Here is a 23,431-nt window from a genome sequence, read left to right as displayed (position 1 = left end):
TTACAGAAAAATAAATGAGAAGTGATAATTGTTGAAGAAGTATTAAAATCTCACGTATATTATGAACATGGGATTATATGTCAAACATTTTTAAAGTCCTGATGGGATAGTAAAGTATACTTATAAATTAGGAGATCATCTTGGATAGTCTTTAAAATGTAATCTTTGGTCTCTAGTCAAGAGAATAATGGAGTCTTAGGAGTGATACGAAAATTAAATTTAATTAAAGACAAACATCACATACTTCCACCTTCCCCAAAATGGTCACTTCATCTTAATTAACCTAAATGGAAACTATTATGACTTAAGCCTTCATTCTGTGATATGCGTGTTTGGGCAAGTTTAGGCAAACAGCAAAGACTGAGAACTCCTACCACCAAACCTACAGCCCTTTGAAAATGCAAAAGCCTACTTGATTCTCCAATCTGGCAATTCAATATGAGCTGCCAAAATTTCCTCCAATTAGTCCTTCCACTCCTGATAATCGAGGTTCCTTGGGGTATATAACCTTGGGGTCATTATGGTTTTCCCTTGACAGCTGTCCAGGATACAGGAGTTCTCCCTTATGATCCTCTCAGTTAGCTTGGGCAACTCTGGTATCAGAGCCATGGAAGTTCAACATCGTCGTCACCAGCTCTGGAAGATCAAAGTCGTGTTTCCACCCCCAGTCTTTCCGAGCATTGCTGTCATCAAAATTCATCGGCCAACTATCCGCTAGGAAAAGACATGGAACAGAAACTTAAGTTACTCAGGCTCTAGATTTGCAAAAAGGTCTAGAACATTTTATATGAAGGTCTCCTGTACAAGGTACACCAAGGAAATTCACTCTTTGAAATTCTTCCTTGAGCAGACCAGAGTGGCCATCATGTGCATTCACAGCCACCTTCTCTTAACATGCCTCCTGTCAGACATTGTGAATTGTGACACACTATGAAAATCTGACACGAAGTTGTAAGGTAGGAATCTTATACTCAAACAGTGCTCAAGGGCCACAGTGGCAGAGTCCCAGCATTGGAAACCCCAGGGATATTTTTTCTAAATTTTTTTTTTCAACGTTTTTTATTTATTTTTGGGACAGAGAGAGACAGAGCATGAACGGGGGAGGGGCAGAGAGAGAGGCAGACACAGAATCGGAAACAGGCTCCAGGCTCCGAGCCATCAGCCCAGAGCCTGACGCGGGGCTCGAACTCGCGGACCGCGAGATCGTGACCTGGCTGAAGTCGGACGCTTAACCGACTGCGCCACCCAGGCGCCCCCCCCCCAGGGATATTTTCTTACGCTGCCTGCTTGTTTTACGTCTAAACTATAAAATGGCAAAATGCTGATAAGCTGTTTATTTGGAACAGAACTATTCCACCCCCTTTAGGTAGGATTTCCCCAAACTGCAGCAACTGTTGGCTCAACAGCAGCTCCTTCTACAGAAAGTGTCAGGCCCTCCTTATCCGCCACGCTTTGTGTCCTCAGGGGACTCTCAGCCCAGATTGAAGCTTAACTTTGGTTGTCATGGGGTTTGCAACAATGTACCAACCTATGGCCTGTCGAACAGAATCCACATTGTACGTGATCTGGAATTCTGGTATGTGCTTGAGAAGCTCCTGGGCCAGGTCCTCAGGGGTAAAACTCATGGCATTGACATTGTAGGTCCTCATGGACAGGGACTCTGCCGGGGCCTCCATGACTTCCAGGGTGGCCCTGAGGCAGTCATCAATATACATCATTGGGAGCCGTGTGCTGGATTTCAGGTTGCACTCAAATTTGCCATTCTTTACAGCATCGTGGAAGATCTGGACTGCATAGTCTGAAAGAGAATCCTGTCTGTGGGTCTTCTTAAAACAGTGAATGAACCTCTTGCATTAGGGCAGTGGTTCTCAGAAGCCTTAGTCTCAGAACTTCTTTATGCTCTTTTTAAAAAAAAAAAAAAAATTTTTTTTTAACGTTTATTTATTTTTGAGAGAGAGAGAGAGAGAGAGAGAATGCAAGCAGGGGAGGGGCAGAGAGACAGGGAGACACAGAATTTGAAGCAGGCTCCAGGCTCCAAGCTGTCAGCACAGAGCCTGACAGGGGGCTCAAACCCCTGGACTGCGAGATCATGACCTGAGCTGAAGTCGGAGGCTCAACTGACTGAGCCACCCAGGTGCCCCTGAGCATCCAACTCTTAAAAATGTTTTTTTAATGTTTGTATTTATTTTTGAGACAGAGAGAGACACAGCATGAGCAGGGGAGGGGCAGAGAGCGAGAGCGAGAGCGAGAGCGAGAGAGAGAGAGAGACACAGAATCCAAAGCAGGGTCCAGGCTCTGAGCGGTCAGCACAGACCCTGATGCGGGGCTTGAACCCACAGACCACGAGATCATGGCCTGAGCCAAAGTTGGACGCTTAACCGACTGAGCCACCCAGGTGCCCCAGAACTTCTTTATGCTCTTAAACAACACTGAGGACCCCCCTCCAAGAGGTCTTATTAGTGGGAGTTACATCAGTACCTACCGCACCAGAAATTAACTGAGAATTTAAAAAAATATTACTACATTTTAAAATGACAATAAACCCATCACATGTTCATATATATATGATATTTTATATGAAGAATATATTTTCCAAACAAAAGAAAATTTAGTGAAAAAAATGGCATGTTTTACTCATTTGACAATCTCTCCGCTGCTTGGTTTAGAAGGAGACAGCCGGGGTCTGCGGCCTGCTTGTGCGTCCAGGCCACTGGGCCACCACACATCACCCAGCCTTTTAAAAAAGTCCTCCGTGCCCTTATAGAAGGGAGTGAAAAAAGGGCAAACAACATCTTAGTACTGAGATGAAAACAGTTTTGACCTCTGAGACCCCCTGAAAAACACCAAAGATCCCGAGGGATTCCTAGGAGAGGCACTGTATTAAGGCAAAAGCTTTTTCAAAAGTAACCCAAACCAAAATCTCCTTTAAAATCCCTCAGATTTTGTCAAGATTTATCTTTTATATTGTATCTCAGGACCCCTCATATAGGGGTTACTGAATATAATGCATGCTTGAGTCCAAATTAATTATAATACTTAAGCTCCTTTTAAAATGCATCTACTGGGGCGCCTGGGTGGCTCAGTCAGTGAAGCGGCCGACTTCGGCTCGGGTCATCATCTCGCGGTCCCTGAGTTCGAGCCCCGCGTCGGGCTCTGTGCTGACAGCTCGGAGCCTGGAACCTGTTTCAGATTCTGTGTCTCCCTCTCTCTGACCCTCCCCTGTTCATGCTGTCTCTGTCTCAAAAATAAATATAAATGTTAAAAAAATAACAAATTAAAAATAAATAAATAAATAAAATAAAATGCATCTACTCCTGAAACCATATTGCACTGTATGCAAAAATTTTTTAAAAATCATAAAAAATAAAATAAAATATGCAATGTATACAGTCCATTTTCTGCATTAAGAAACAAAGCTCTTGGGGCGACTGGGTGGCTCAGTCAGTTAAGCATCCAACTTCGGCTCAGGTCATGATCTCAAGGTCTGTGAGTTCGAGCCCCACATCAAGCTCTGAGTTGTCAGTACTATTTCAGATTCTGTGTCTCCCTCTCTCTCTGCCCCTCTCCTGCTCACACTGTCTCTCTATCAAAAATAAATAAACATTAAAAAAAATTAAAAAATGGAAAAAAAAAAAAAAACCACCCCAACCCTCTCTGCATGAAGAAACAAAGGGCTGCATTTAAAAAAAAAAAAAAAGAAAAAAAAGGAGGCTATTTCCTGTTTGGTGTCTTCCTACATTGCGGGTGACAAATATGTCCTCACACCCGATCTGATTCCAGCACTGTGGGTGGCCAATCCTGAGCTGGATTTGCAGCACCAGCATAAGCTGCCCTTAACAAGTTCAAGTCAAGAGGATTCCCTGAGCTTCTCAGATGCACCTCCCAGAGGGGATGTGGGACATCTGTGAGCACACAGCTAAAAGACGGCCAGTCCCTCACCTCTTCACAGCACTAAGAAAGCCCTTCTCACATGGGACAGAAACAGAAAACAACACTTACCAGTTGTTCCTCCACCAGGCTGGGAGTCCGCGGAGATGATTCCAGGGTATCTCAGGCATCGGAAATCTAACCCATACCGGTAATGATAATACTAGAGAAAAGAGAAAAACTACTTTAAAACCAGTCTTTTCAATCAGATAGAGCAAAGAAAACAAACAAACAAACAAACAAACAAACAGAAAAACGCTTTTTTTTGGTGAAAGATCTTTCCATGCAGTTCTATTAAAATATTCCTTAAGGAAAGGAGACTGTAGGATTTCTAAGAGTCACTCATTTTTCTTTAATAAATAATCCTGAGGTTTTTGTCTTCAAAAAATCATCACTCTGGTGACATATTAACACGGTAAATAATAAATCAGCCCGCACTAGGGACTTCTGACTTTGTTTGGAAGCAAGTCACTGCTCATTGTCCTGAACAATTCTCCACGGGCATGTTCCTTCAATGCAGCACTGGAAAGTGCAGGGGGTGGGGGGGCAGGGGGCGAGGAGAGCAATAACTGATATATCAGCTAAAGGAGCAAACAGCAATTGACATTTGCTGTAGAGTTATAAAGACAACGATTATTTAAAAAACTAAAACCCAAAGTCATTTGACGTTCTCTAGAACACAAAGTTTTAAAATCACCTCCAGTAACTGCCAGTACCGGGAGCTTTTTGAAAGACTGGACCAGCACACAGAAGAGAGGCAGCAGTGGAGGAGAGAGTGCCATTTGAGAGGCCTCTAGGAAGGGCTGAGTGTTATCATGTGGCCAAGGGCTGAGGAGTTCTTCTGGAGCTATCAGGACCCGCCACTTGGCAAACACAATCAGTTTAGGAGCACTTCTGGGGGCTGGGAAGGGGCGGGGGCAGGGAAAAGTCACCCCAAGAATGAATCAGCAAGTGTTCGAGGCAAAAACGAACAGAAAAGGCAACACGGAGTTATCTTGCCAAGCAATGCTTACTTCTCCCATGAGCTCCGCATGGACCTTGGACACCCCGTAGATAGTCCTGGGCCTCTGAATACAGATATCGGGAGTTGGATTCCGGGGAGAAGTAGGTCCAAAAGCTCCGATTGTGCTAGGCACAAACAATCGCAAATTGTGCTCTGCTGCAACATCCAGGACGTTATGCAATCCTGAAACGAACAGACATGGTCACAGTCTGAAAAGTCTCTTCCCGGTGAACTGAAAACACTGGCAAACAGATCATTTGGGGCAAGAAACTTACCAGTGATATTTACGGCTCTGGCCAAGGACACGTTTGCTTCTCCAATGGCACTGAGCAAAGCGCTATAATGAAACAACCAGGTAATGCGGTTGTTTACCACGATCTCCCGAAGATTCTTGTAATCCAGAATGTCAGAATAAATAAATGGGCCTACGAGGAACACAGCAAGACCACAGATGCGCAAGTTTGGGGTTTAAAAAGCTACGTGAACTTTCTCTCCCTCTCCTGTTGACTTGTGAATTCCAGTAGGGTCAACTTGGTAACTAAACCACTTGGACAATATGCAGCATTTTTCTTATGAAAAGAGTAACAAACCCCAACCACCCCACAGGTACTAATAGCTAATGCTTACACAAGACCTACGTTTGCCAGGCACCGTCCTACGGGCTTTCTCTCTCTCTAGCTCTCCTACAGTTTTTCAGGGAGATACCTTTTACTGAGGAGGAAACTGAGGCACAGAGAAGTAAGAACTAGTCAGGATGAAACAGACAGCAAGTGGAAGAACTGGGGTCACAACCAGGCAGCTGGTTCCAGAGTTGGTGCCGTTAATACTACCCGACATGCGCACAGTGATTTCACTCTGTTGAAAAGTTGCCTATTTTGAAAGGAATATAAAAGTGGAGTTTTGAAAGAATATACAGCTCGGTAGAGAAGAACCATAAGCAGGAGTTCATCATACCCGGTCAGGCTGGAGGAAGAGCCAGTTTGGTTCAGTGGCAACTTCCCCCACTGCCCCCAGGGGCCACATAACACTCAACCCTTCCTAGAGGCCCCTCGAATGGCACCTCCTCCATTGCTGCCTCTCTTCTGTGTACTGGTCTAGTCTTTCAGGCTCCCAGTACTGGCAGTTGGTGGAAATAATTTTCAAACTTGGTGTTATGGTAAGTACCGGTAAGCCACATGCTGACGTGGAGCCACCAAGGACTCGCAGACGTTATAAAAAGGTTTCCAAGGTAGGAGAAAACTTGAGTAGAGGAGTCTGGAGGCCTTGTGTGTATGCCCAGTAATTTAAGAGCAAGCCTATGCAGAAATAGATTAATTTCGATTAATTTCTATAAATTTTTAAAGCTCCCTTTCCTCATTAGAGCACTTGATTTTTGTTTATTTTCCCTCTGAGCCAAGAAGTTAACTAAGCACTCAAAAAGGCAGGAATCAAAGTTTGTACTCCAAAAATACTATCCCAGATAACACCCAAAATATTATTCCAAAACTTTACTTCATGTTCAGAACTCTCCTGTTCTTGTAACACTTGAGCAAACAACAGCATCACTGCAGACATTTCCCAGAACTACTAGGGACAAATGTATGAGATTTTTATTCTATTTTATTTTATTTATTTATTCATTTATTATTTTAATGTTTATTTTTGAGAGAGAGAGAGAGAGGGAGACAGAGAGAGAGAGACATAGAGCATGAGCAGGGGAGGGGCAGAGAGAGAGGGACACACAGAATCTGAAGCAGGCTCCAGGCTCTGAGCTGTCAGCACAGTCCCATGTGGACCTTGGACACCTCATAGATGATCTCAGGTGAGATCATGACCAGAGCCAAAGTTGGATGCTTAACTGACTGAGCCACCCAGGCATCCACAACATAGGAGATTTATAACAGAGACACAACTCTGCCTCAAAAGTGCTTTCTTCCTTTCTTTTCTTTTTTTTTTTTTTTAAACTAGGCTTTACTCCCAGCATGGAGCCCAACACGGTGCTTAAACTCACAACCCTGAGATCAAGACCTGAGCTGAGCTCAGGTCAGCTGAGTTGGACACTTAACCAACTGAGCCACTCAGGCACCCCAATAATGCCTTTCTTTTCATCACAAGCCTGGTTATGAGCTGTTGTACACAGTGATTCCATGAACTGCCTCTCTAACTGCAATCTGAAAATCAAGAGATAAAACAAAAGCAAGACATATTGATCTCTTACCACCATGGAAGATGTGATCAGGTGGTTTCCTTATGTCGGACAAAATCACATTGTCCTTCCCAAATCGTTTCCTGAAGGACAAAATCAAAACACATGAGTAGGTACATCTAGGATATAACTGGTCCGATGAAAACACTCTTTCAAACAGGGAAAAGGACCAGCGTGGGAGAGGATGAGCCATGGACCTGTTACAAGTGTATGATGTTAAGAGGCAAAATAAAACGTATTCTAAACGGCCAGTTAGCTGGGACACCTTTAAAATGGTAAGGGGCAAGAAGGAAGAGAAAAATTAAATAATAAAATGGCACCGGAGGCAAGCTGTACATACTGAAGAATTCAGATTTTCAATCTTAGCTTTTTGGGCTCTTACCTCAAAAAGTTAGCAAGCCCCACTCCAAGCTGGCCAAGACCCCCTAGATGAAGAAGAAAAAAAGTGGACCTTTAATCCAAATCTAACCGATTCAATTATTCCCAGAACACAATGACACACGACGACTATATGACAATCTCAGCTAATTAGGGAAAGTGCTAGTCTGACCTGACAGAACTAAATTACCTCCTCCAAGCTAAGACAGAGATCAATGCAGGTAACATTAGTTTCAGAGACAAAAGAAAGCAAGGGTGAAGGAAGAGAAAAAACACAAGAAAGCCGGACAACCTACTAGCTCCCTGGGCCAGGAATTGCCTCTCATTATTTGATGGGCTCTGATGCTTGTGTGCGACAGGTGCCAAGACATTCAAATATAAGTGTTTGAGGTCAGCCTCCAGTGGGATTATCCAGAAGCCCATCCTCCAGCAGAACTGGGCTGACAGGAGAGGGGAAAAAGGGGACAAACCAGGAGGTCATCTGAAAAAGGGGCAAACATCTGAATCGACAAGGAGCTATGAAGAAAATTAAAAATGCATCTTAGAGCTTCCTGATTAGAGGCTTAAAAATGCCACTGACGGGGGCGCCTGGGTGGCTTAGTCTGTTGAGCGTCGGACTCTTGATCTTGGCTCGGGTAATGATCTCATGGTTTGTGACTTCAAGCCCTGTGTTGGGTTCTGTGCTGACAGCACAAAGCCTGCTTGGGATTCTCTCTCTCCCTCTCTCTCTGCCCCTCCTCTGCTTGTGGACATGCTCACTCACTCTCAAAAGTAAATAAACATTGAAAACAAAATATGCCATTGACAGAAGTGGGAGAGATTGGGGCTATGGGTACATTTGGGGGAATGTAACTGCAAATTCCATCTGAGAGAAATAAACGAGGTGGAGAGATACAGAAAGTGGGGTTTCCTGTAGGCACTTGTTACCGTGGGACTAGAACCAAGCCCACTAACATCACCACTGGGTGAGCAACAGAAGATGCTCTGTTGGTGAAGGCAGGAAGGAGTAAACCAGAGAAGCAGGTAAACCAGGGAGGACAGTGCAGAGGGGAACTGACTACATCTGAAGTCAGTCTCCAGCAGGAGAAGAGGCAGTGGCAGTGACAGAAACACACATACACAGTGTGAAGAAGGGAGGAAGCCAAGGGAAGACAACCTGGCAGGAAGGAGGAAATAAAGCGTGCCCGTCAAATCAGAGGTGGGCTTGGGGGGAGCTGGAAGGACGCGGAGTGCCCTGTGAAGCCCAGAGCGAGGAGCGTACATCAGGGGTGGGGTGTACACGAGGCCAGGAGCACAGGGTGTGAGTCCGGCAGCGAGATCAACAACGTTGTGCGATGTTGGCAACGGGTTCCTCAGGCCCTGACCTGCCTTCTCTGTTGCCCACACACAAACACGCAGCAGCTGCTTGGGACAGGTGACGCCAGGTTCAGGTTGAGGGGTTTGGCCAAGAAAAGCTGTGCCTGATGCACAGTCCATGCCCCAGTCCCTGCATATGACCTATCTGTGAGCCCTCACCCCCCAGGCCATCCCAGCAGACAACGACACCGGAGCTCCACAGCAGCTTCTTGGCCCCCAGGTCCCTCTATCCTCCCTTCAGACCATAAAAAATTACAACAAGGAGGGGCACCTGGGTGGCTCAGTTGGTTAAGCATTGGACTCTTGATTTCGGCTCAGGTCATGATCTCGCGGTTCGTGGGATTGAGTCCCCCATTGCGCACTTCGCTGATAGTTAAGTACGTAGCCTGCTTGAGATTCTCTCTCCCTCTTTCCCTGCCCCTCCCCTGCTCGTGCTCTCCCCACCCCCCTTTCTCTCAAAATAAACAAAAAACATTAAAAAAAAAAAGATTGTGACAAGAAAATGAAGCACCGGCAACCGTGACAAAATAAGGATTTGGGGCTTGCAAGATTCTGGAGGAAGCCAATAGCGGAACAGGTAGTTTCTGATGAATATGTTAGCTGGTGACCTGGCAGCCCTTCCAAACACAAAGTCACACAGAGACAGCACAGAAAAGAAAATAAGAATCAAGTTTCAAATGTGGAAAAAAGAAACAAAAAACAAGAACAAAAAACACCCCAACCTGTAATTAAGACGCGTGGCTGGTCTGTTCCAGAGAAAGAAGAAGAGTAGAAGTTGGCATCTGCTGGAATTTGCCGAGGGGAGGTGCCCAGAAACCGGGCCAGCGGGGCAGAGGTCCAGCAGCCACAGGCTGGTCTCCCCGGCATCTGGCCCACAACCTGCCGCAGCATCCTGGCGACCGGCATCGCTCTTCAAATACCCTGCAATAATAAAGGAGCAGAGCTCACTACACAATCTTCTATTCTCCCAACGCGTCCAGACTCAAGCTCTTTAACTGAAATGAACACTAAGATTGTCAGCTCATGACCCAAAAACTGTTTGGCGTTGTGAACTGAACTAAAGAGGCTACCGAGTGGGAAGCCGGTCAAGAGCCTGCCATGAGCCGTGCTCTGTGAAAAGGGCATCAAACACTGTAGGCAAACAAAAGCCGGGCAGAGATTTAGAACTGAAATCGCACAATGCGGACATCAATGGCATCTAACGGTCACAGCGGAGGTGACCGTATATACAGCCAGAAACACCAAGTCAGTGGATTCCAGTGAAGCCTTCAAATCTTTACAACTGTTACCAGTCTGCCCACGCACCATCACAAGGCACAAACAGGTCCCAGGTTTCATAAGCCAGTGCCCTGTAGATCTTGTGCTAACACTCAGATGTTACCTTTAGAATGAACCAGACTAGAAAAGCAGATGGTTAAGATAAAAAGGCCCTTGGCGATATTTAATAAGCTGTAACTACTTTGTTTACTGCCATCTCCTTAGAAAGGATCATTTAGAAAAGTCATTTTTGGGGCACGTGGGTGGTTCAGTCGGTTAAGCATCTGACTCTTCTCTCAGCTCAGGTCATGATCTCATGGTTCGTGAGTTCCGGCCCTGCGTCGGGCTCTACACGGACAGTGCTGAGCCTGCTTGGGATTCTCAGTCTCTCTCTCAAAAACAGATGAATAAACAACAACAACAACAACAACAACAAAAAAGCCATCTTCTCCTTTCCTTCCAGATCACGTACAGTTTATTTTAGTCTCCCTCTTCCTCCTCACCAGTTTTATTGCTTACTGACCATAAAATCAGTTCTGGCCTTAGGAGGCCAAGATGGTCCAATCATACATGGCTTAAGACCAGATCCGCATGCAGGGCTTCCATTTTCCTGATTCCATGCCCTGCACCCAGACAAGCATGTCACAAGTGTAAATCAGAGCTACCCCGCTTGCTCTGCTGGTTCCGACCCTCTAAAGTCAGGCCTACCGCACTCTGCACACGGCCCTGTGGCTTCCACAGTAAGCTTTCCAACAGAGCTGGGAGATAAAGCTTCAGAGCCAATCCTGCTGGCCTGCCCCTTTACAAAGAGCTGACCAGATCTCCACCACCTTCTGTTTTGCATCATACAAGGAGAAAAGGTAGATGCCAGTTTTAGATCTGACCTTGGCCAGCTACCACGCTCCACTCAGCGCCTTGAGGCAGGAACAGTAACACAGCCCTTAAAGCACGGGGGCCCTTAGTCCCAGCCAACTTTGCCAAACAAGCAGAGGAGAGCCTTCTGCTGGAGCCTCTCCAGCTTGCTGTGGGGGTGGTCAGGACTGGACAAAAGGCCCCCCCTCCTCTGGACTGCATTACAGGAAAGGCCCAAGCATCTCAGAAAGACCTTTGGAGAAATCATCCTTTTAGTCATGGTTGTCACCCGACACCAGGTAAGAACAGTTTTCTTCTTCTTTTCTTCTCCCGGGTTGGGAGGCAGAGTGGAGTAAATTGTAATTTTGTTTAAATTGGAAACCAAACACACAACTTGGAATGGATTCGAGGCAAACTGTGCCATAGCACTTTAAGTGGCTACACAAAATTTAAAAAGCAAGTGGGGCGCCTGTGTGGCTGAGTGGGTTAAACATCTCTTGATTTCTGCTCAGGTCACGATCCGAGTGTCACAGGATGGAGCCTCGCGTTTGACTCCAGGCTGAGCGTGGAGCCTGCTTAAGGTTCTCCCCCGCCTCCTCTCGCTCATTAAAAAAAACAAAAACAAAAACAAAAACAAAAAAAACGCTCTTCAAAAAGGAGCTATCAAAAAAATGTTTCTAATATGGGACCAGTAGTGCAAGAAACAGCGTGTGAATACCTGGATAATACACCCATTTTGCAATAGTGCAACGCTCAAGTACATATTGCTGACTGTCCATACTCCACACTGAGTCCTGGCTCCTCATTTCTACAACATGCTGACATTTCCTAAAGAAAACTACTTAAAAAAAAGGCATAACCCAGATCTTTCCTCCTTTGACCTACTCCATCTCAGTTTAGGTGTTCAGAAGGGCCTAGATTAATCCAGAGGCAGCTGCATGCCACATGTGACTAGATCAGTTTTCTCAAGGTTTCAGGACCACGACAGTAAGGGAAGGGAAGGAAACACGGTGGAATGAAGTCCTAATTGCTATACATGCATATTGTTGGACAGCAGGGGGAAACCTTTTACAGACAAGTTACCAAAAAAAGGCAAATAACTTGGAACACATTGTGCAGTATCTGCACGTTGCTGTCACCGCGTGTACGAACTCTTCATAGTTGGACTGAATATCTGCTTCCCTGATTGTTTTATCAGCCTACCATCTGCTCACTTTTCCACCAAATTTGTCATCACATGGCCAAGCCCCGCACTCACACAGCCATTGCCATCCTTAACAAACACGCGGACTGCTTCTCCAATTTCTTCTTCACTGTGCCTTTCATTTTTTTTTTTTGCCATCATTGTCAGAAATTCCAGGAGGTCAAGTGTGTCCTTATCATCAGCATCCACTTCACTGATCGTGTCCTGTAACTCTGCTTCTGGGAGATTCTGCCCGAGAGACCCGGTTACAGTTCCCAATGCTTCTGTTGTTATGGTTCCATCACCATCCTTGCCAAATGGTGGAAAAGCTTCTTGGGATTCTGCTGTCTGCTCCTTGGTGCTGCATGCTGGTCTCTGAGATGCCACCACCCAGCATGCCCCACTCGGACCCAGATCTCTGACGCTTAAAGCTGCTTTTTTCAGCAAGTGGCAAGGGGATGGCAAGGAAGCCAAGAAGCAGATAGATTTGGCAGAACATTTAAATATCAAAGACAATTCTCCATTCCCCATAGCAAATAATGGATGGCTAGTTGAAAAAAGTGGGTTTCTTTTTTTTAATGTTTATTTTTGAGAGAGAGAGAAAGAGAGAGAGAGAGAGAGAGAGAGAGACCAACCCCAAGTGGGGGAGAGGCAGAGAGGGAGGAATACAAAGAATCCAAAGCAGACTCCAGGCTCTGAGCTGTCAGCACAAAGCCTAACACGGGGCTCAAACTCACAAACCGCGAGATCATGACCTGAGCCAAAGTTGGACGCTTAACCAACTGAGCCACCCAGGCGCCTCTAGTTTTTTTTCTTTTAAGGTTAAAGAAGGGGTGTCTGGGTGGCTCAGCTAGTTAAGCGTCCAACTTCGGCTCAGGTCATGAGCCTGCGATTCATAAGTCAGAGCCATGGGCGGGGCTCTCTGCTGTCAGCTCTGAGCCAGCTTCGGTTCCTGTCCCCCATTCTCTCTGCCCCTCCCCCCCTCAAAAATAACCCTTAAAGAGGGGCGCCTGGGTGGCGCAGTCGGTTAAGCGTCCGACTTCAGCCAGGTCACGATCTCGAGGTCCGTGAGTTCGAGCCCCGCGTTAGGCTCTGGGCTGATGGCTCGGAGCCTGGAGCCTGTTTCCGATTCTGTGTCTCCCTCTCTCTCTGCCCCTCCCCCGTTCATGCTCTGTCTCTCTCTGTCCCAAAAATAAATAAAAAATGTTGAAAAAAAAAATTAAAAAAAAAAATAACCCTTAAAGAAATGAAAATAAAGGTTAAAGAGACTGAAGTCAGGGAAAAAGCAAACCTCGAAGATACAAAAGACTTGCGACTCCATTCATCTCTTTCTCCACAAGGAGAAAGCATGGAGGAGGCTGACATTCTTAAACGAATATAAAGCATTTTAGGTTAACAACGTGGACAATTCATAACTGAGTTGGTTCTTCTTATCTCACTACTACTAACAGCTAACATTTGAAACTCGCACTCCCACTATATGCCATGGGCCAGGGAGTCAACCAGTTAGTTCTTAAACACCAAGCCGCAGTACTGTCGCCATCATGGGACCGCTCTAACCATGCATGGGCACTGAAAACAAAACTGCCAACCATCATGCTTTTCCAAGTCAAGATTATCACCTCGCTACTTACGGCCAAGTTCAATTTCATAGTCTTAAGGCAGCAATTCTCAGGTTTTCTGGTCTTAGGACCCCTTTACATTCTTAAAAATTGAAGACGAAAAAGAGCTTTTGTTTATGTGGGTTACATCGGACGTTTGTTGTGTTAGAAAGCAAAATCGAGAAACGTTTACCATAAAATTCACTTAAAACCAGTAAACAGATACACATATTTTTATGAAAATAACCACATTTTTTAAAAAACCTAGTGAGAAGAGTGCCACTGTTTACATTTTGTACATCTTTGTTGTTTGCCCTAATGGAAAACAGCTGGATTCTCACACATGCTTCTGCACCCCATCTGTGACTTAAACTGAAGTATGTATAAAAAACTCCAGCACGCGGCGAAAGAATGGGGAAAGGGAGCAGTGTTTTAAAAGCCTTTTCAGGGGTGTCTGGGTGGCTCAGTCAGTTGAGCATCAGACTCTTGATTTTGGCTCAGGTCACGAGAGTATAGTGAGTTCAAGCCCCACGTTGGGCTCTGAGCTGGCAGTGCAGGGCCTGCCTGGGATTCTCTCCCTCTCTCTGCCTCTCCCGACTCGGTGCTGTCTCTCTCTCTCAAAATAAATAAATAAAACTTAAAAAAATAAAATAAATAAAAGCCTTTTCAGAGAATTCTGGATAGTCATCTTTGCTATCCCAAACTCAACACATGGTAGTTTCTTAAAGGTTACCTGCAAAGTAGAATCTGAAGCCATTATCAATGCACCCCATTACATTAAAACCCACTGGTCTATCTAGTGCTTTGAATGGATCCTTTACCCCTGAATGATTTTGTAATCTCATATACTGGTTCAGCAAGTTAAGCAGGGCTTCCAAATGTTAACAAACTTCACTATACAATATCAACAAGTCACACTGATCTCATCAGAAAATTTCTAAATACTGGGAAGCTATCAAGCTCGCAGTGGTGGATACAAGTTACTTGGCAAAAAACACCATTAGCTGTTTTCTTGAATTGACAAGCTCACTTGGTTTATTTTTTAGAAAATGTATTCCAGGGGCTCCTGGGTGGCTCAGTTGATTAAGGGCCCATCTTCGGCTCAGGTCATGATCTCACGGTTTGTGAGTTCAAGCCTCGCATTGGGCTCGCGGCTGTCATTGGGGAGCCCACTTCGGATCCTCTGTCCCCCTCTCTCTGCCCTCCTCCCCCGCTTGCATGCACACACTTTTTTTCTTTTTTTAATGTTTATTTTTGGGAGAGAGAAAGAAAATGTATTCCAACCATCCAAGTATGAATAACCCTAGATTTTCAGTTATTCATTGAAACAAAAATAATTTTCCATGAAAAACAAAGGGGGGGTGGGGAGGGAGGGCAGTTCACCTCACAATTCAATCATTCAGGTGCTTTACCTCAAGTAAGCTGTCCCACCTCGACATAGAACAGGTGCATCCACTTACCACATGGCATCCTAAAAAGATAGGTCCTCCAGGGTCAAGATTTAATAAAGCTTCACATTTTTACTATTATATAAAGGGCATTCTTAAGTAAATCTGGCAAATTTTTCTTTTCTCTTCTATTTTTTTATTGAAAGCCCACGAAGACCATCTACTGGTCGTTTGATGCCACGGCCTCGATTCCTGTAAAGGCACCAGTGGTTTTAGTCACCACTGTTTTTGCCCCAGCAGTGCAAATTCAATGCAGTCGTCCCCAGATAAAGCCTGAAATTTAAAAGTGTTATTCCATGCTGAATACTTTGGCAGCACTTGTATTTGCTGCCAAGCACTTCCTGAAAAGATGCTCGCTGGTGAGCGGTTTGGTGCTGATACCAAAGGGATACAAACTAAATGACAAATCAAGCCAAGGCTGCTAGTTCTTCCATTGATTTGTAAGGTAAAATTCACTTCTGTTAAGATACTAACGCGGTCTTCATGTGTGCAGCGAAAGTTTTAATTTGACAAGCTTCTGTATTATTAGAAAGTGACAGTGCTAATGATTCCTTTCAATGCTTTTTCATCCCAACAAGGCTTTATTGTGTTTCTCCAGCCACCGCAATTGGATAACCTAGCCTGCCCGAAGCTTCAATAGCTTTTTCGTTGCTAGTTTGGAAAGCTGTGACAAATCATTTCTGGCTTTTAAAGAGCTCATCATAGCTACATTTAAGCCATTCAATTCATTTTTTTCTTTAGAGGACTCTGCATGGTTGATCTCAGAATAATGCTACTGGTACCATAATATTATTCAAAAAAGGTTCTGCTGCATAAGACATATAATGTAAATTTCTAACATATGTAAAACTGACACAATCTGTCACATTTTTACGTCTTTTTTAGTTCTGTCTACTTCTCTGGAGTAAATTCCTCCCTTCCATTATTCAGACAATTTTGATAGATCATTTCATTCCCCCCCCCAGCTTTTATAGACATGAATGGTACATTTTTGAGTAGAAAAAAATCAAGTTTTCTAATATCTTCCTGTTTAGCCAACAATCTATCCTTATATATAAAAAATATATAAATATCCTTTATTTTAGAATAATTTTATATCATTTAAAAATTTAGAAAAGTTTTCAAATCAAGACTACAAAGCATACTTACTTTTTGTGGGTTTTTTTTTCCATATATGCAAAACTCAGAGATTTCAAAGTAATGACTTAATAAAAGAAAACGAGGTCACAGAGGTGATAGTAGGTATAACTGGATAGCTAGTAAGCATGGAGTAGAAGTACTAAAAATAAACTGAGTTTATCTCTGAAAACACATATTTATACTCCAAGCCTACTTACCCTTAGAAAGTTCTAGAAACATGAGATTCTAGAAGACACAAGCACACATTTCATTAGCCATCAGAGGAAAGGCTCATCACAAGTCATGGAGACTCCCACTGTATGCTTGTCAGAGAAAGAATGAAAATGGTGAATAACATCTCAGTCTTATTTTTAAAACAGTTTGACCTCATAGACCCTAAAATCTGTCTCATACTTTGAGGAGAGCTGCTCTAAAGTAAAATTTGCCTTGCCAACCTAGTTATTAAATGTATAAAGGGAAACCATCAAAGATTCTGTCCCTCTTTAAAGATCAGATTATAGTCCGTAGACTCTCTCCCAAGCACCTTGTTTACTTTAACTGCAAAGGGATGAAAAAGAAAAAGGTCAACAACAGACTCCTCCCCAGAAATAATGAAGTGCCTCCCGAACCCAGGCCTCTCCAGGGTGGTTACTATACCACTTTCCCATCTCCTGGCATGTACCCTATCTGCATGAACCACAGAACTCTAAGACAGCAGTGACATCAGGAAGAGAGTGGGGGTGATACAGATAAAGACTCAGAGCTCAAGTGGCTTTGGTCATTGTACAGATATGGCAGGGCTAGTTAAGGAATTAAGGAGAATAATACTGAGGTCTCTAATTTGTGCTACAGTAAGAATGGGCTCCCTGGAGAAGCAGATCAGGTGAGAAGACAAGGAGTTTGGATTTGGACATGTTGGTTTTCGGTGCCAGGAGACAATATGGCTGTCTCTCTCATAAAGTTGTGAGTGCTTATGAGCAGTTCCTAGGAGTACCTGATGTATGTCAGTACTCACCAAATACCGTGTGGAATAGATAGACCGGAAGGAGAAAACAGGAAATATCAAGGGTTTGTCTACACCACACAAAAAATACAGAATGCCCCTGTTCTCTGAAAAAAAATTACTTCAGTTTCTCAGGGGAAAAACTTACTTCACTTGTGATTGCTCTGAAGATAGATAATTCTGTTTCAGGAATATTAAAAGAAACTCTAAATTGAAACACTTCAGTCCAACAAAATAGGCCTTTTCCTTGAGGGTACACCATCAATTTCCCTTCATGTGCTTGTTGCCTTGTGATCTCCTTCGATTCTAGCCCTAATCATTCTTAGCCATGGAGATAGTAACTAAGAACTATTAAGTAATAACTCCAGCACTAACGCATGAAGGTAAAAGTATCCAGCCACTGACAGATGAATGGATAGACAAAATGTGGTATATACACACAACAGTATATTATTCAGCCTTGAAAAAGGAGATCGTACCACATGCCACAACATGGATAAACCCCCAGAACATGGCAAATGGATGAGTCAGTCACAAAAGGCCAAATACAGTATGACTCCACTCTTACGAGTTCTACAAGGTATCTAAAGTAATGAAAATCACAGAAAAAGGAAGTAGAAAGGTAGTTGCCAAGGAGTGGGAGATAACAGGGAAGGAATATCAGTGTTTAATTAATTGACATATGCTTTCAGTTTTCTGAGATGAAAAAAGTTCTACAGATCTGTTGCACAGTATACTTAATACCACTGAATTGTACATTTAAAAATGGTTAATGTGGTAAATTTTACATTATGTGATTGCAACCACAATTTAAAATAAAATTTAAATTCATTTTTTTAAAAAATGTTTATAAATAAGTTGAGAGGGAGCACTGTGTGCAAGTGGGGGAGGGGTAGAGAGAGAATCCCAAACAGGGTCTGGGAGCCTGACACGGAGCTGGAGCTCACCAACCCTGAGATCATGACCTGAGCCGAAAGTAAGAGTCCAGCGCTTAACCAACTGAGCCACCCAGGCACCCCTAAATGCACTTTTAGAAAAAGTTTCCAGCACCAACAAATGGTCTGCACGGACATATATTGCTGAGGAGCTAGAAAATTTGCCCAGTAGAGATCAATGCTGTCTCCAGAGACCTAACAGTTCAGTTGGTGCCTACCAACTCCAGTCTCACCCAAACTCCCAAGCCCTTTTCCCACTTAACTCCCCAATTTGTTCTCCTCCCTCTGCTGAAACCTCTTTTGTTCTACCGGCTTCATCTTTTCTCCCAGTCTCAGGTGTCTCCAGGACCCACCGGTTGCTCCCAACCTTCATTCCCTACTCCTCAAAGTGGGGCTTCCTAACCCTGCAATCCGTGAAACGGCTTTCAAGGAATATGTGCCCTAGCCTAGTGGACGATTACTTTCTTTGCTCCAGTAAACTGCTGACCACGCCCACCTTCATTTCTCCCTCTTAGCCTGTTTTAAGGACCAATAACACTTATAAAACACATGCAAGGCAATCTCTCCTTTCAATCTTCCGGTTGACTAAATAATACTAAATGTGTACTCTTAACAGTACCGACCCAAAGAAAAACCAGGCACTCATAACTACTGACCATTGATCAAACACCTGCTTTCCTGAACTCTTACTGAACCCTCACGGTAACCCTGAAGCTGACATCTTTTCTCCGTTTGGCAGGATGAATTGACCTATCCAAGGTCAGGCAAACACTAATCACCAAGAAGGGGTAGGAAACCAGATTCGTTGAGTCTCAAACGCTCCTTCCCACCACCCCTACTCTTCTCCTACAAGAAAAGAGATGCGATCAGGTACCCAAGAAGACGACAAAGAGGAACATCTCCGTGGTCGCGCAGAAGGTACCCTCCACATGCCCCCCAAAACCCCCTCCAATGCGGTTCCTCTGCGCCCCTCCCCAGGAGGACACCCGAGCAGCCTAAGGGGTTCAGGACACCGCCAACTCTCTTGCTGTGAGAGCCTGCCTACACGCCTTTGCCAAACTTCAAGTTTCCTCAGTTTTAGAAAGGGGAAAATGATGGGACCACCACACTAGATTAATGGAGCAATCTAGTTAGAGCACTTAGCCACACTGCTAAACGCAAAGACTCCATCAACGAGCTGGTAAAATCTGGACTTACTGTGGGGATGAGCCGAAAGCCAGAAATGGTCTAGAAAAAAATGCCAGAGTTTTAAAAAGCATGAGATACAGAGGGTCTCAGAGGGCAGTCCGGCTCTGTAGAGCGGGTGTCCTCCTCCCATGCACACTTGCCGGGGAGAGGGGACCCAAGAAGACGCTGGGGGTGAGCCGCACACGGGTCTCCCGACCTCAGCCTGGCTCCCGGGGAAAAGGGTGTGGGGTCCCATCCTCCCTGGGAGTTGACCGGGTAAACCGGTTTTACGAGAACAGCCGCGCCTATCTCTACTCCTTGGTGGAGGTTGCCCTTGCAAAGTGGAAGGGGTCGGGGGTCGCGTCCGGTCGACCGAGCGGCTCCCAGTCCACCCCCGCCCCCGCGCCCCCGGCCCCGGGCTCCCGGCTCCCAGCTCCGCGGCGACGGCTGGAGACCCGCGCTCACGGCCGGGTCACATCGATCGGAGTCCCAACGGGAGCCGGGGAAGGCGGGGGGCGGTGGTGGATCTGCTCCTGGGTACAGCCGCCGGGGTAGCGTCCGGCCACCTCCGCACTGACCTTCCGAAGGAGCCTCCCAGAGATGCTGAGCTGCGAGAGCCCACGCTGCAGCAGCACGTGGCCCGAAATCCTAGCGCCGCGAGCGGAAACCCGAGCGCCTTTATCCTCTCTGCGCCCGAACCCGCCCCTCCGCTCACCAATCCCTTTCTTCGGCCCGCGCCCGGGCGGCGGCTCCAGGTCAGCAAGGGGCCGGGGTGCGGGAGGGGTGTGTGCGGAGGGAGGGCTCCCGTTGCCTTGGCAACCCTTCCCCGCCAGTATAGGCCTCCGCCTCCGACCGACCCGGTGGAGAATTAAGCCACTGCGAGGGACGCGCGCGGTGTACCGGGCTTCGGCGGTGCCAGCCCGCCAGGCTTCACGGGGCACCTTCAGGGCGCTGGCAGCTCTGCGAGGGCGTCCCACTACACGGAAATCGGCCCCGCCGTACGCCTGAGAACCGGCTCGGGCTGCTGTGGAGCGGCTCCGCTGGGAACCTGGGGATGAAGGCGGGACGTCGAAGAGGAAGCTGGAAGGATTGGCTCAGGAAATACCCCGGGACCCGGAGACAGGAGACCTGGTATGGGAAGACCCTGAGCGAGTCATTTCATCTTGGTTTCCCACATGGGAAACATCAATGTCAAAGTAGATGGCCCCCAAGGCCACGGACCAGCAGAGTCAGCATCACCTGGGAACTTGTTAGACACGAAAATCCGGGGCCCCAACCCAGACCTGCAGAGTCCTGATCTCTGGGGGCGGGGTCCCGCCAGCTGTGTTTTAACAAGTCCTCCAGGTGATGCTCATGCGCGCTAAAGTTGGAGAAGCGCTGGTGTCAGGCCCCAGTTCTCAGACTTCGCTGCCTGTTAGAATCACCTGGGAGTTTTTGACTCTCCCAATAACCAGACGGTACTCTGAATCAAATGAATAAGAATCTCGTTTGTGGGGTTGGGGGAGGAGGAGCCCAGGCTTAAGCATTTTTTAAAAGCTCCTCAAGAGATTCCAATGTGCAGTCAAAGCTGAGACAAAGCAGTGCCCATCCCCCCACCCGGATCTACTGAATCACTGTCTGCGTTTTAAAAGATCCCCAAGCGATTCTCACGCACATCAGGATTTTGGAAAGCAGCTCTAAGGAAGGTCTCCTCCAACATTAAGAATCTATGACCTCATGAAATAGGTCTAATTTGGTTTTACAGACACTTAGAATGCTCCATTCAACATTTTCTCATATGACATAATCCTCATTATGTCTTTCTCTGTTGCACTTGAACTCTAAAATCTTAATTACAGGCTTTTTAACCTCTCAGGAGACTTCAGAGATTATGAAGGGCACCATACCCCCTTCACAGTGGAAAAGGCAAAAACCCTTCCAGAAGGTAAAGACATTTGCTCAAGGCCAAGGGACTAGAATGCTGCCCCAGGCACTGGGTCCTTTCTAATACATCGTATCATATCACGAGGTTTTGTTTTGTTTTGTTTTTGTTGTTTGGTTTTGTTTGTTTTCCTCAAACCTTGTGATGGCATCAGAGATCCGGAGCTTGCTTTGAGTGGGGTTGGAGGTGGGGAAGTTGCTGAGTGGAGCAACCCACTGACTTTGCTGCTGATCGGGATCCGGGATGGGGTAGGGGAGAGAGAGGCGTGGCTTAAGCCTTTGTTTCCGAGGACCAGGGCAAGGAGGAGGGTGGATTTACAAGGGACTGAAAGCTGGGTGGTTTCTGGCTACCTACCATCAATTTCCTCTCTTTCTCACGGAAACAGTCTGGTAGTAACATCATCAGCCCTCTTCCTCTTCCAGCCAAGAGAGAGGCACTTCCAGTGGATTTGAATCCTGGTTGGAGTGGTTAGAGAGGCTGAAAACAGCAGAACCGGTCCCCAGCAACCGAGGTCCCCTCCAAGAAGGTCAGTCCTGCCTGGGGGCCACTGCCTGGGGGCTTCCAGACTCCCAGACACCTTTCCAGGCTAATTCTCCAGCTTTGCCAAGTCTGTCTTCCTCATATCCTTTGGATTAAGTCATCAGAGCAGGTTTCTGTTACTCTAATTTAGATTCTGATAATATTCAGACTTTCCCTCCATTTTCAGGGTTGAGGTTTTCATTCTCAGATCACAAACGCAAATAATAAAAAAGAATATAAATATCCTCTAGTCTATATTGATATAAACACTGAGTAAATAAATGAAGTAGAAGAGACAACTCTTTCTTACAGAAGAATTCCAACAAATAAATGTAGAAGAAATGAAGGATATAGACATTCCCTGTAAGAACACCACAGCAATAGTTGCTGCAGGGAGCAAATTCTCCCTTCCTCTACATTTTGTTCTATTCAGGCTCTCAAAGGATTGGATGATACCAACTCACACTGAGTAGGGCAGTCTACTAAACACACTTATTCAAATGCTGATCTCATCCGGAAACATCCTCACAGACACCCAGAAATAATATTTAATCATGGCACCAGGGGCACCTGGGTGGCTCAGTCGGTTAAGCGTTTGACTTTGGCTCAGGTTATGATCTCGCGGTCCGTGAGTTCAAGCCCCACGTCGGTCTCTGTGTTGACAGCTCAGAGCCTGGAGCCTGCTTCAGATTATGTGTCTCCCTCTCTCTGTCCCTCCCCTGCTCATGCTCTGTCAAAAGTAAAGATTGGAAAAAAAATTTTTTTAATTTAAGAAATTAAAAAACAAACAAATAAACAAAAAAATCATGGCACCATATGGCCCCATCAAGTTAACATATAACACTAACCATCATATAGTCTCCATAGTTTTGCCTGTTCCAGAATGTCGTTAGCTGAATCATACACTATGTAGCCTTTTCACATTGGCTTCTTTTACATAGTAATATGCATTTAAAGTTTCCTCCGTGTCTTGTCATAATTCTGAATAATATTCATTGCTTTTTTTAGCACTGAAAAATACTCCAATATCTGGACATACTACAGTTTAACCATTCACCGCTCCCTTGTAATCTTGGTTGCTTACAAGGAATCTTGGTTGCTTCCAAGCTTTCTCAATTGTGAAGAAAACAGCAGTAAATATCCATGTGCAGGTTTTTGTGTGGACGTAAGTTTTCAACTCCTTTGGGTAAACACCCAGGAGAACAACTGCAGGATTGTTTGGTAAGAGTATGTTTAGTTTTGTGAGAAAACTCCCAAACTGTCTTCCAAAGTGGCTGTACCATTTTGCATTCCTACCAGCTAATAATAAAAGTGCTTGATGCATCTTCACCAGCATTTGGTGTTGCTTTTATTTTTTTTAATTATTATTTTTTTTTACACTTATTTATTTTTGAGGGACAGAACGTGAGTGGGGGAGGGGCAGAGAGAGAGGGAGACACAGAATCCAAAGCAGGCTCCAGGCTCCCAGCTCCCAGCTGTCAGCACAGAGCCCCTCGAACCCACAAACCGCGAGATCATGACCTGAGCCGAAGTCGGATGCTTAACTGCCTGAGCCACCCAGGTGCCCCTGGTGTAGT

General features: G+C 45.4%; 1 protein-coding gene, 1 long non-coding RNA gene and 1 pseudogene across 2 annotated transcripts; 1 reads left to right on the top strand and 2 right to left on the bottom strand.

Moving 5' to 3' along the window:
• Positions 1-202: 202 nt before the first annotated feature.
• On the bottom strand, positions 203-20,097 carry LOC131506825 (L-threonine 3-dehydrogenase, mitochondrial). Its single transcript, XM_058720839.1, has 9 exons — positions 19,993-20,097; positions 9,572-9,770; positions 7,498-7,540; positions 7,128-7,198; positions 5,206-5,355; positions 4,941-5,113; positions 4,000-4,090; positions 1,529-1,798; positions 203-714 (listed from the first exon to the last, which is right to left on the bottom strand). The coding sequence occupies exons 2-9, from the start codon at positions 9,753-9,755 to the stop codon at positions 575-577; spliced, it is 1,122 nt and encodes a 373-aa protein (XP_058576822.1). The 5' UTR covers positions 9,756-9,770; positions 19,993-20,097; the 3' UTR covers positions 203-574.
• LOC131506827 (uncharacterized) lies at positions 10,663-23,186 on the top strand. The gene is made up of 6 exons (XR_009259166.1): positions 10,663-11,257; positions 18,987-19,165; positions 20,002-20,545; positions 21,253-21,338; positions 21,758-21,861; positions 22,863-23,186. It is a non-coding gene; the product is annotated as an uncharacterized LOC131506827 (long non-coding RNA).
• Positions 11,595-13,102, bottom strand: LOC131506826 (calmodulin-A-like; annotated as a pseudogene).
• Positions 23,187-23,431: the final 245 nt, after the last annotated feature.

Source organism: Neofelis nebulosa, chromosome 3 (assembly GCF_028018385.1).
Source record: "Neofelis nebulosa isolate mNeoNeb1 chromosome 3, mNeoNeb1.pri, whole genome shotgun sequence".
In the NCBI taxonomy this organism is placed as follows: Eukaryota; Metazoa; Chordata; class Mammalia; order Carnivora; family Felidae; genus Neofelis; species Neofelis nebulosa.
Note: the sequence above shows the minus strand (reverse complement) of the source record. Positions and strands in the feature narration are given on the sequence as shown.

Excerpts from the sequence above, each read along its gene's own strand:
- LOC131506825 (XM_058720839.1), bottom strand. The coding sequence starts at position 9,755 with ATGCCGGTCGCCAGGATGCTGCGGCAGGTTGTGGGCCAGATGCCGGGG. Across the intron at positions 7,541-9,571 it reads GCCACGCGTCTTAATTACAG|GGGGTCTTGGCCAGCTTGGA; the intron begins GTTGGGGTGTTT and ends TTCTTCATCTAG. Across the intron at positions 715-1,528 it reads TTCTGTTCGACAGGCCATAG|CGGATAGTTGGCCGATGAAT; the intron begins GTTGGTACATTG and ends GTCTTTTCCTAG.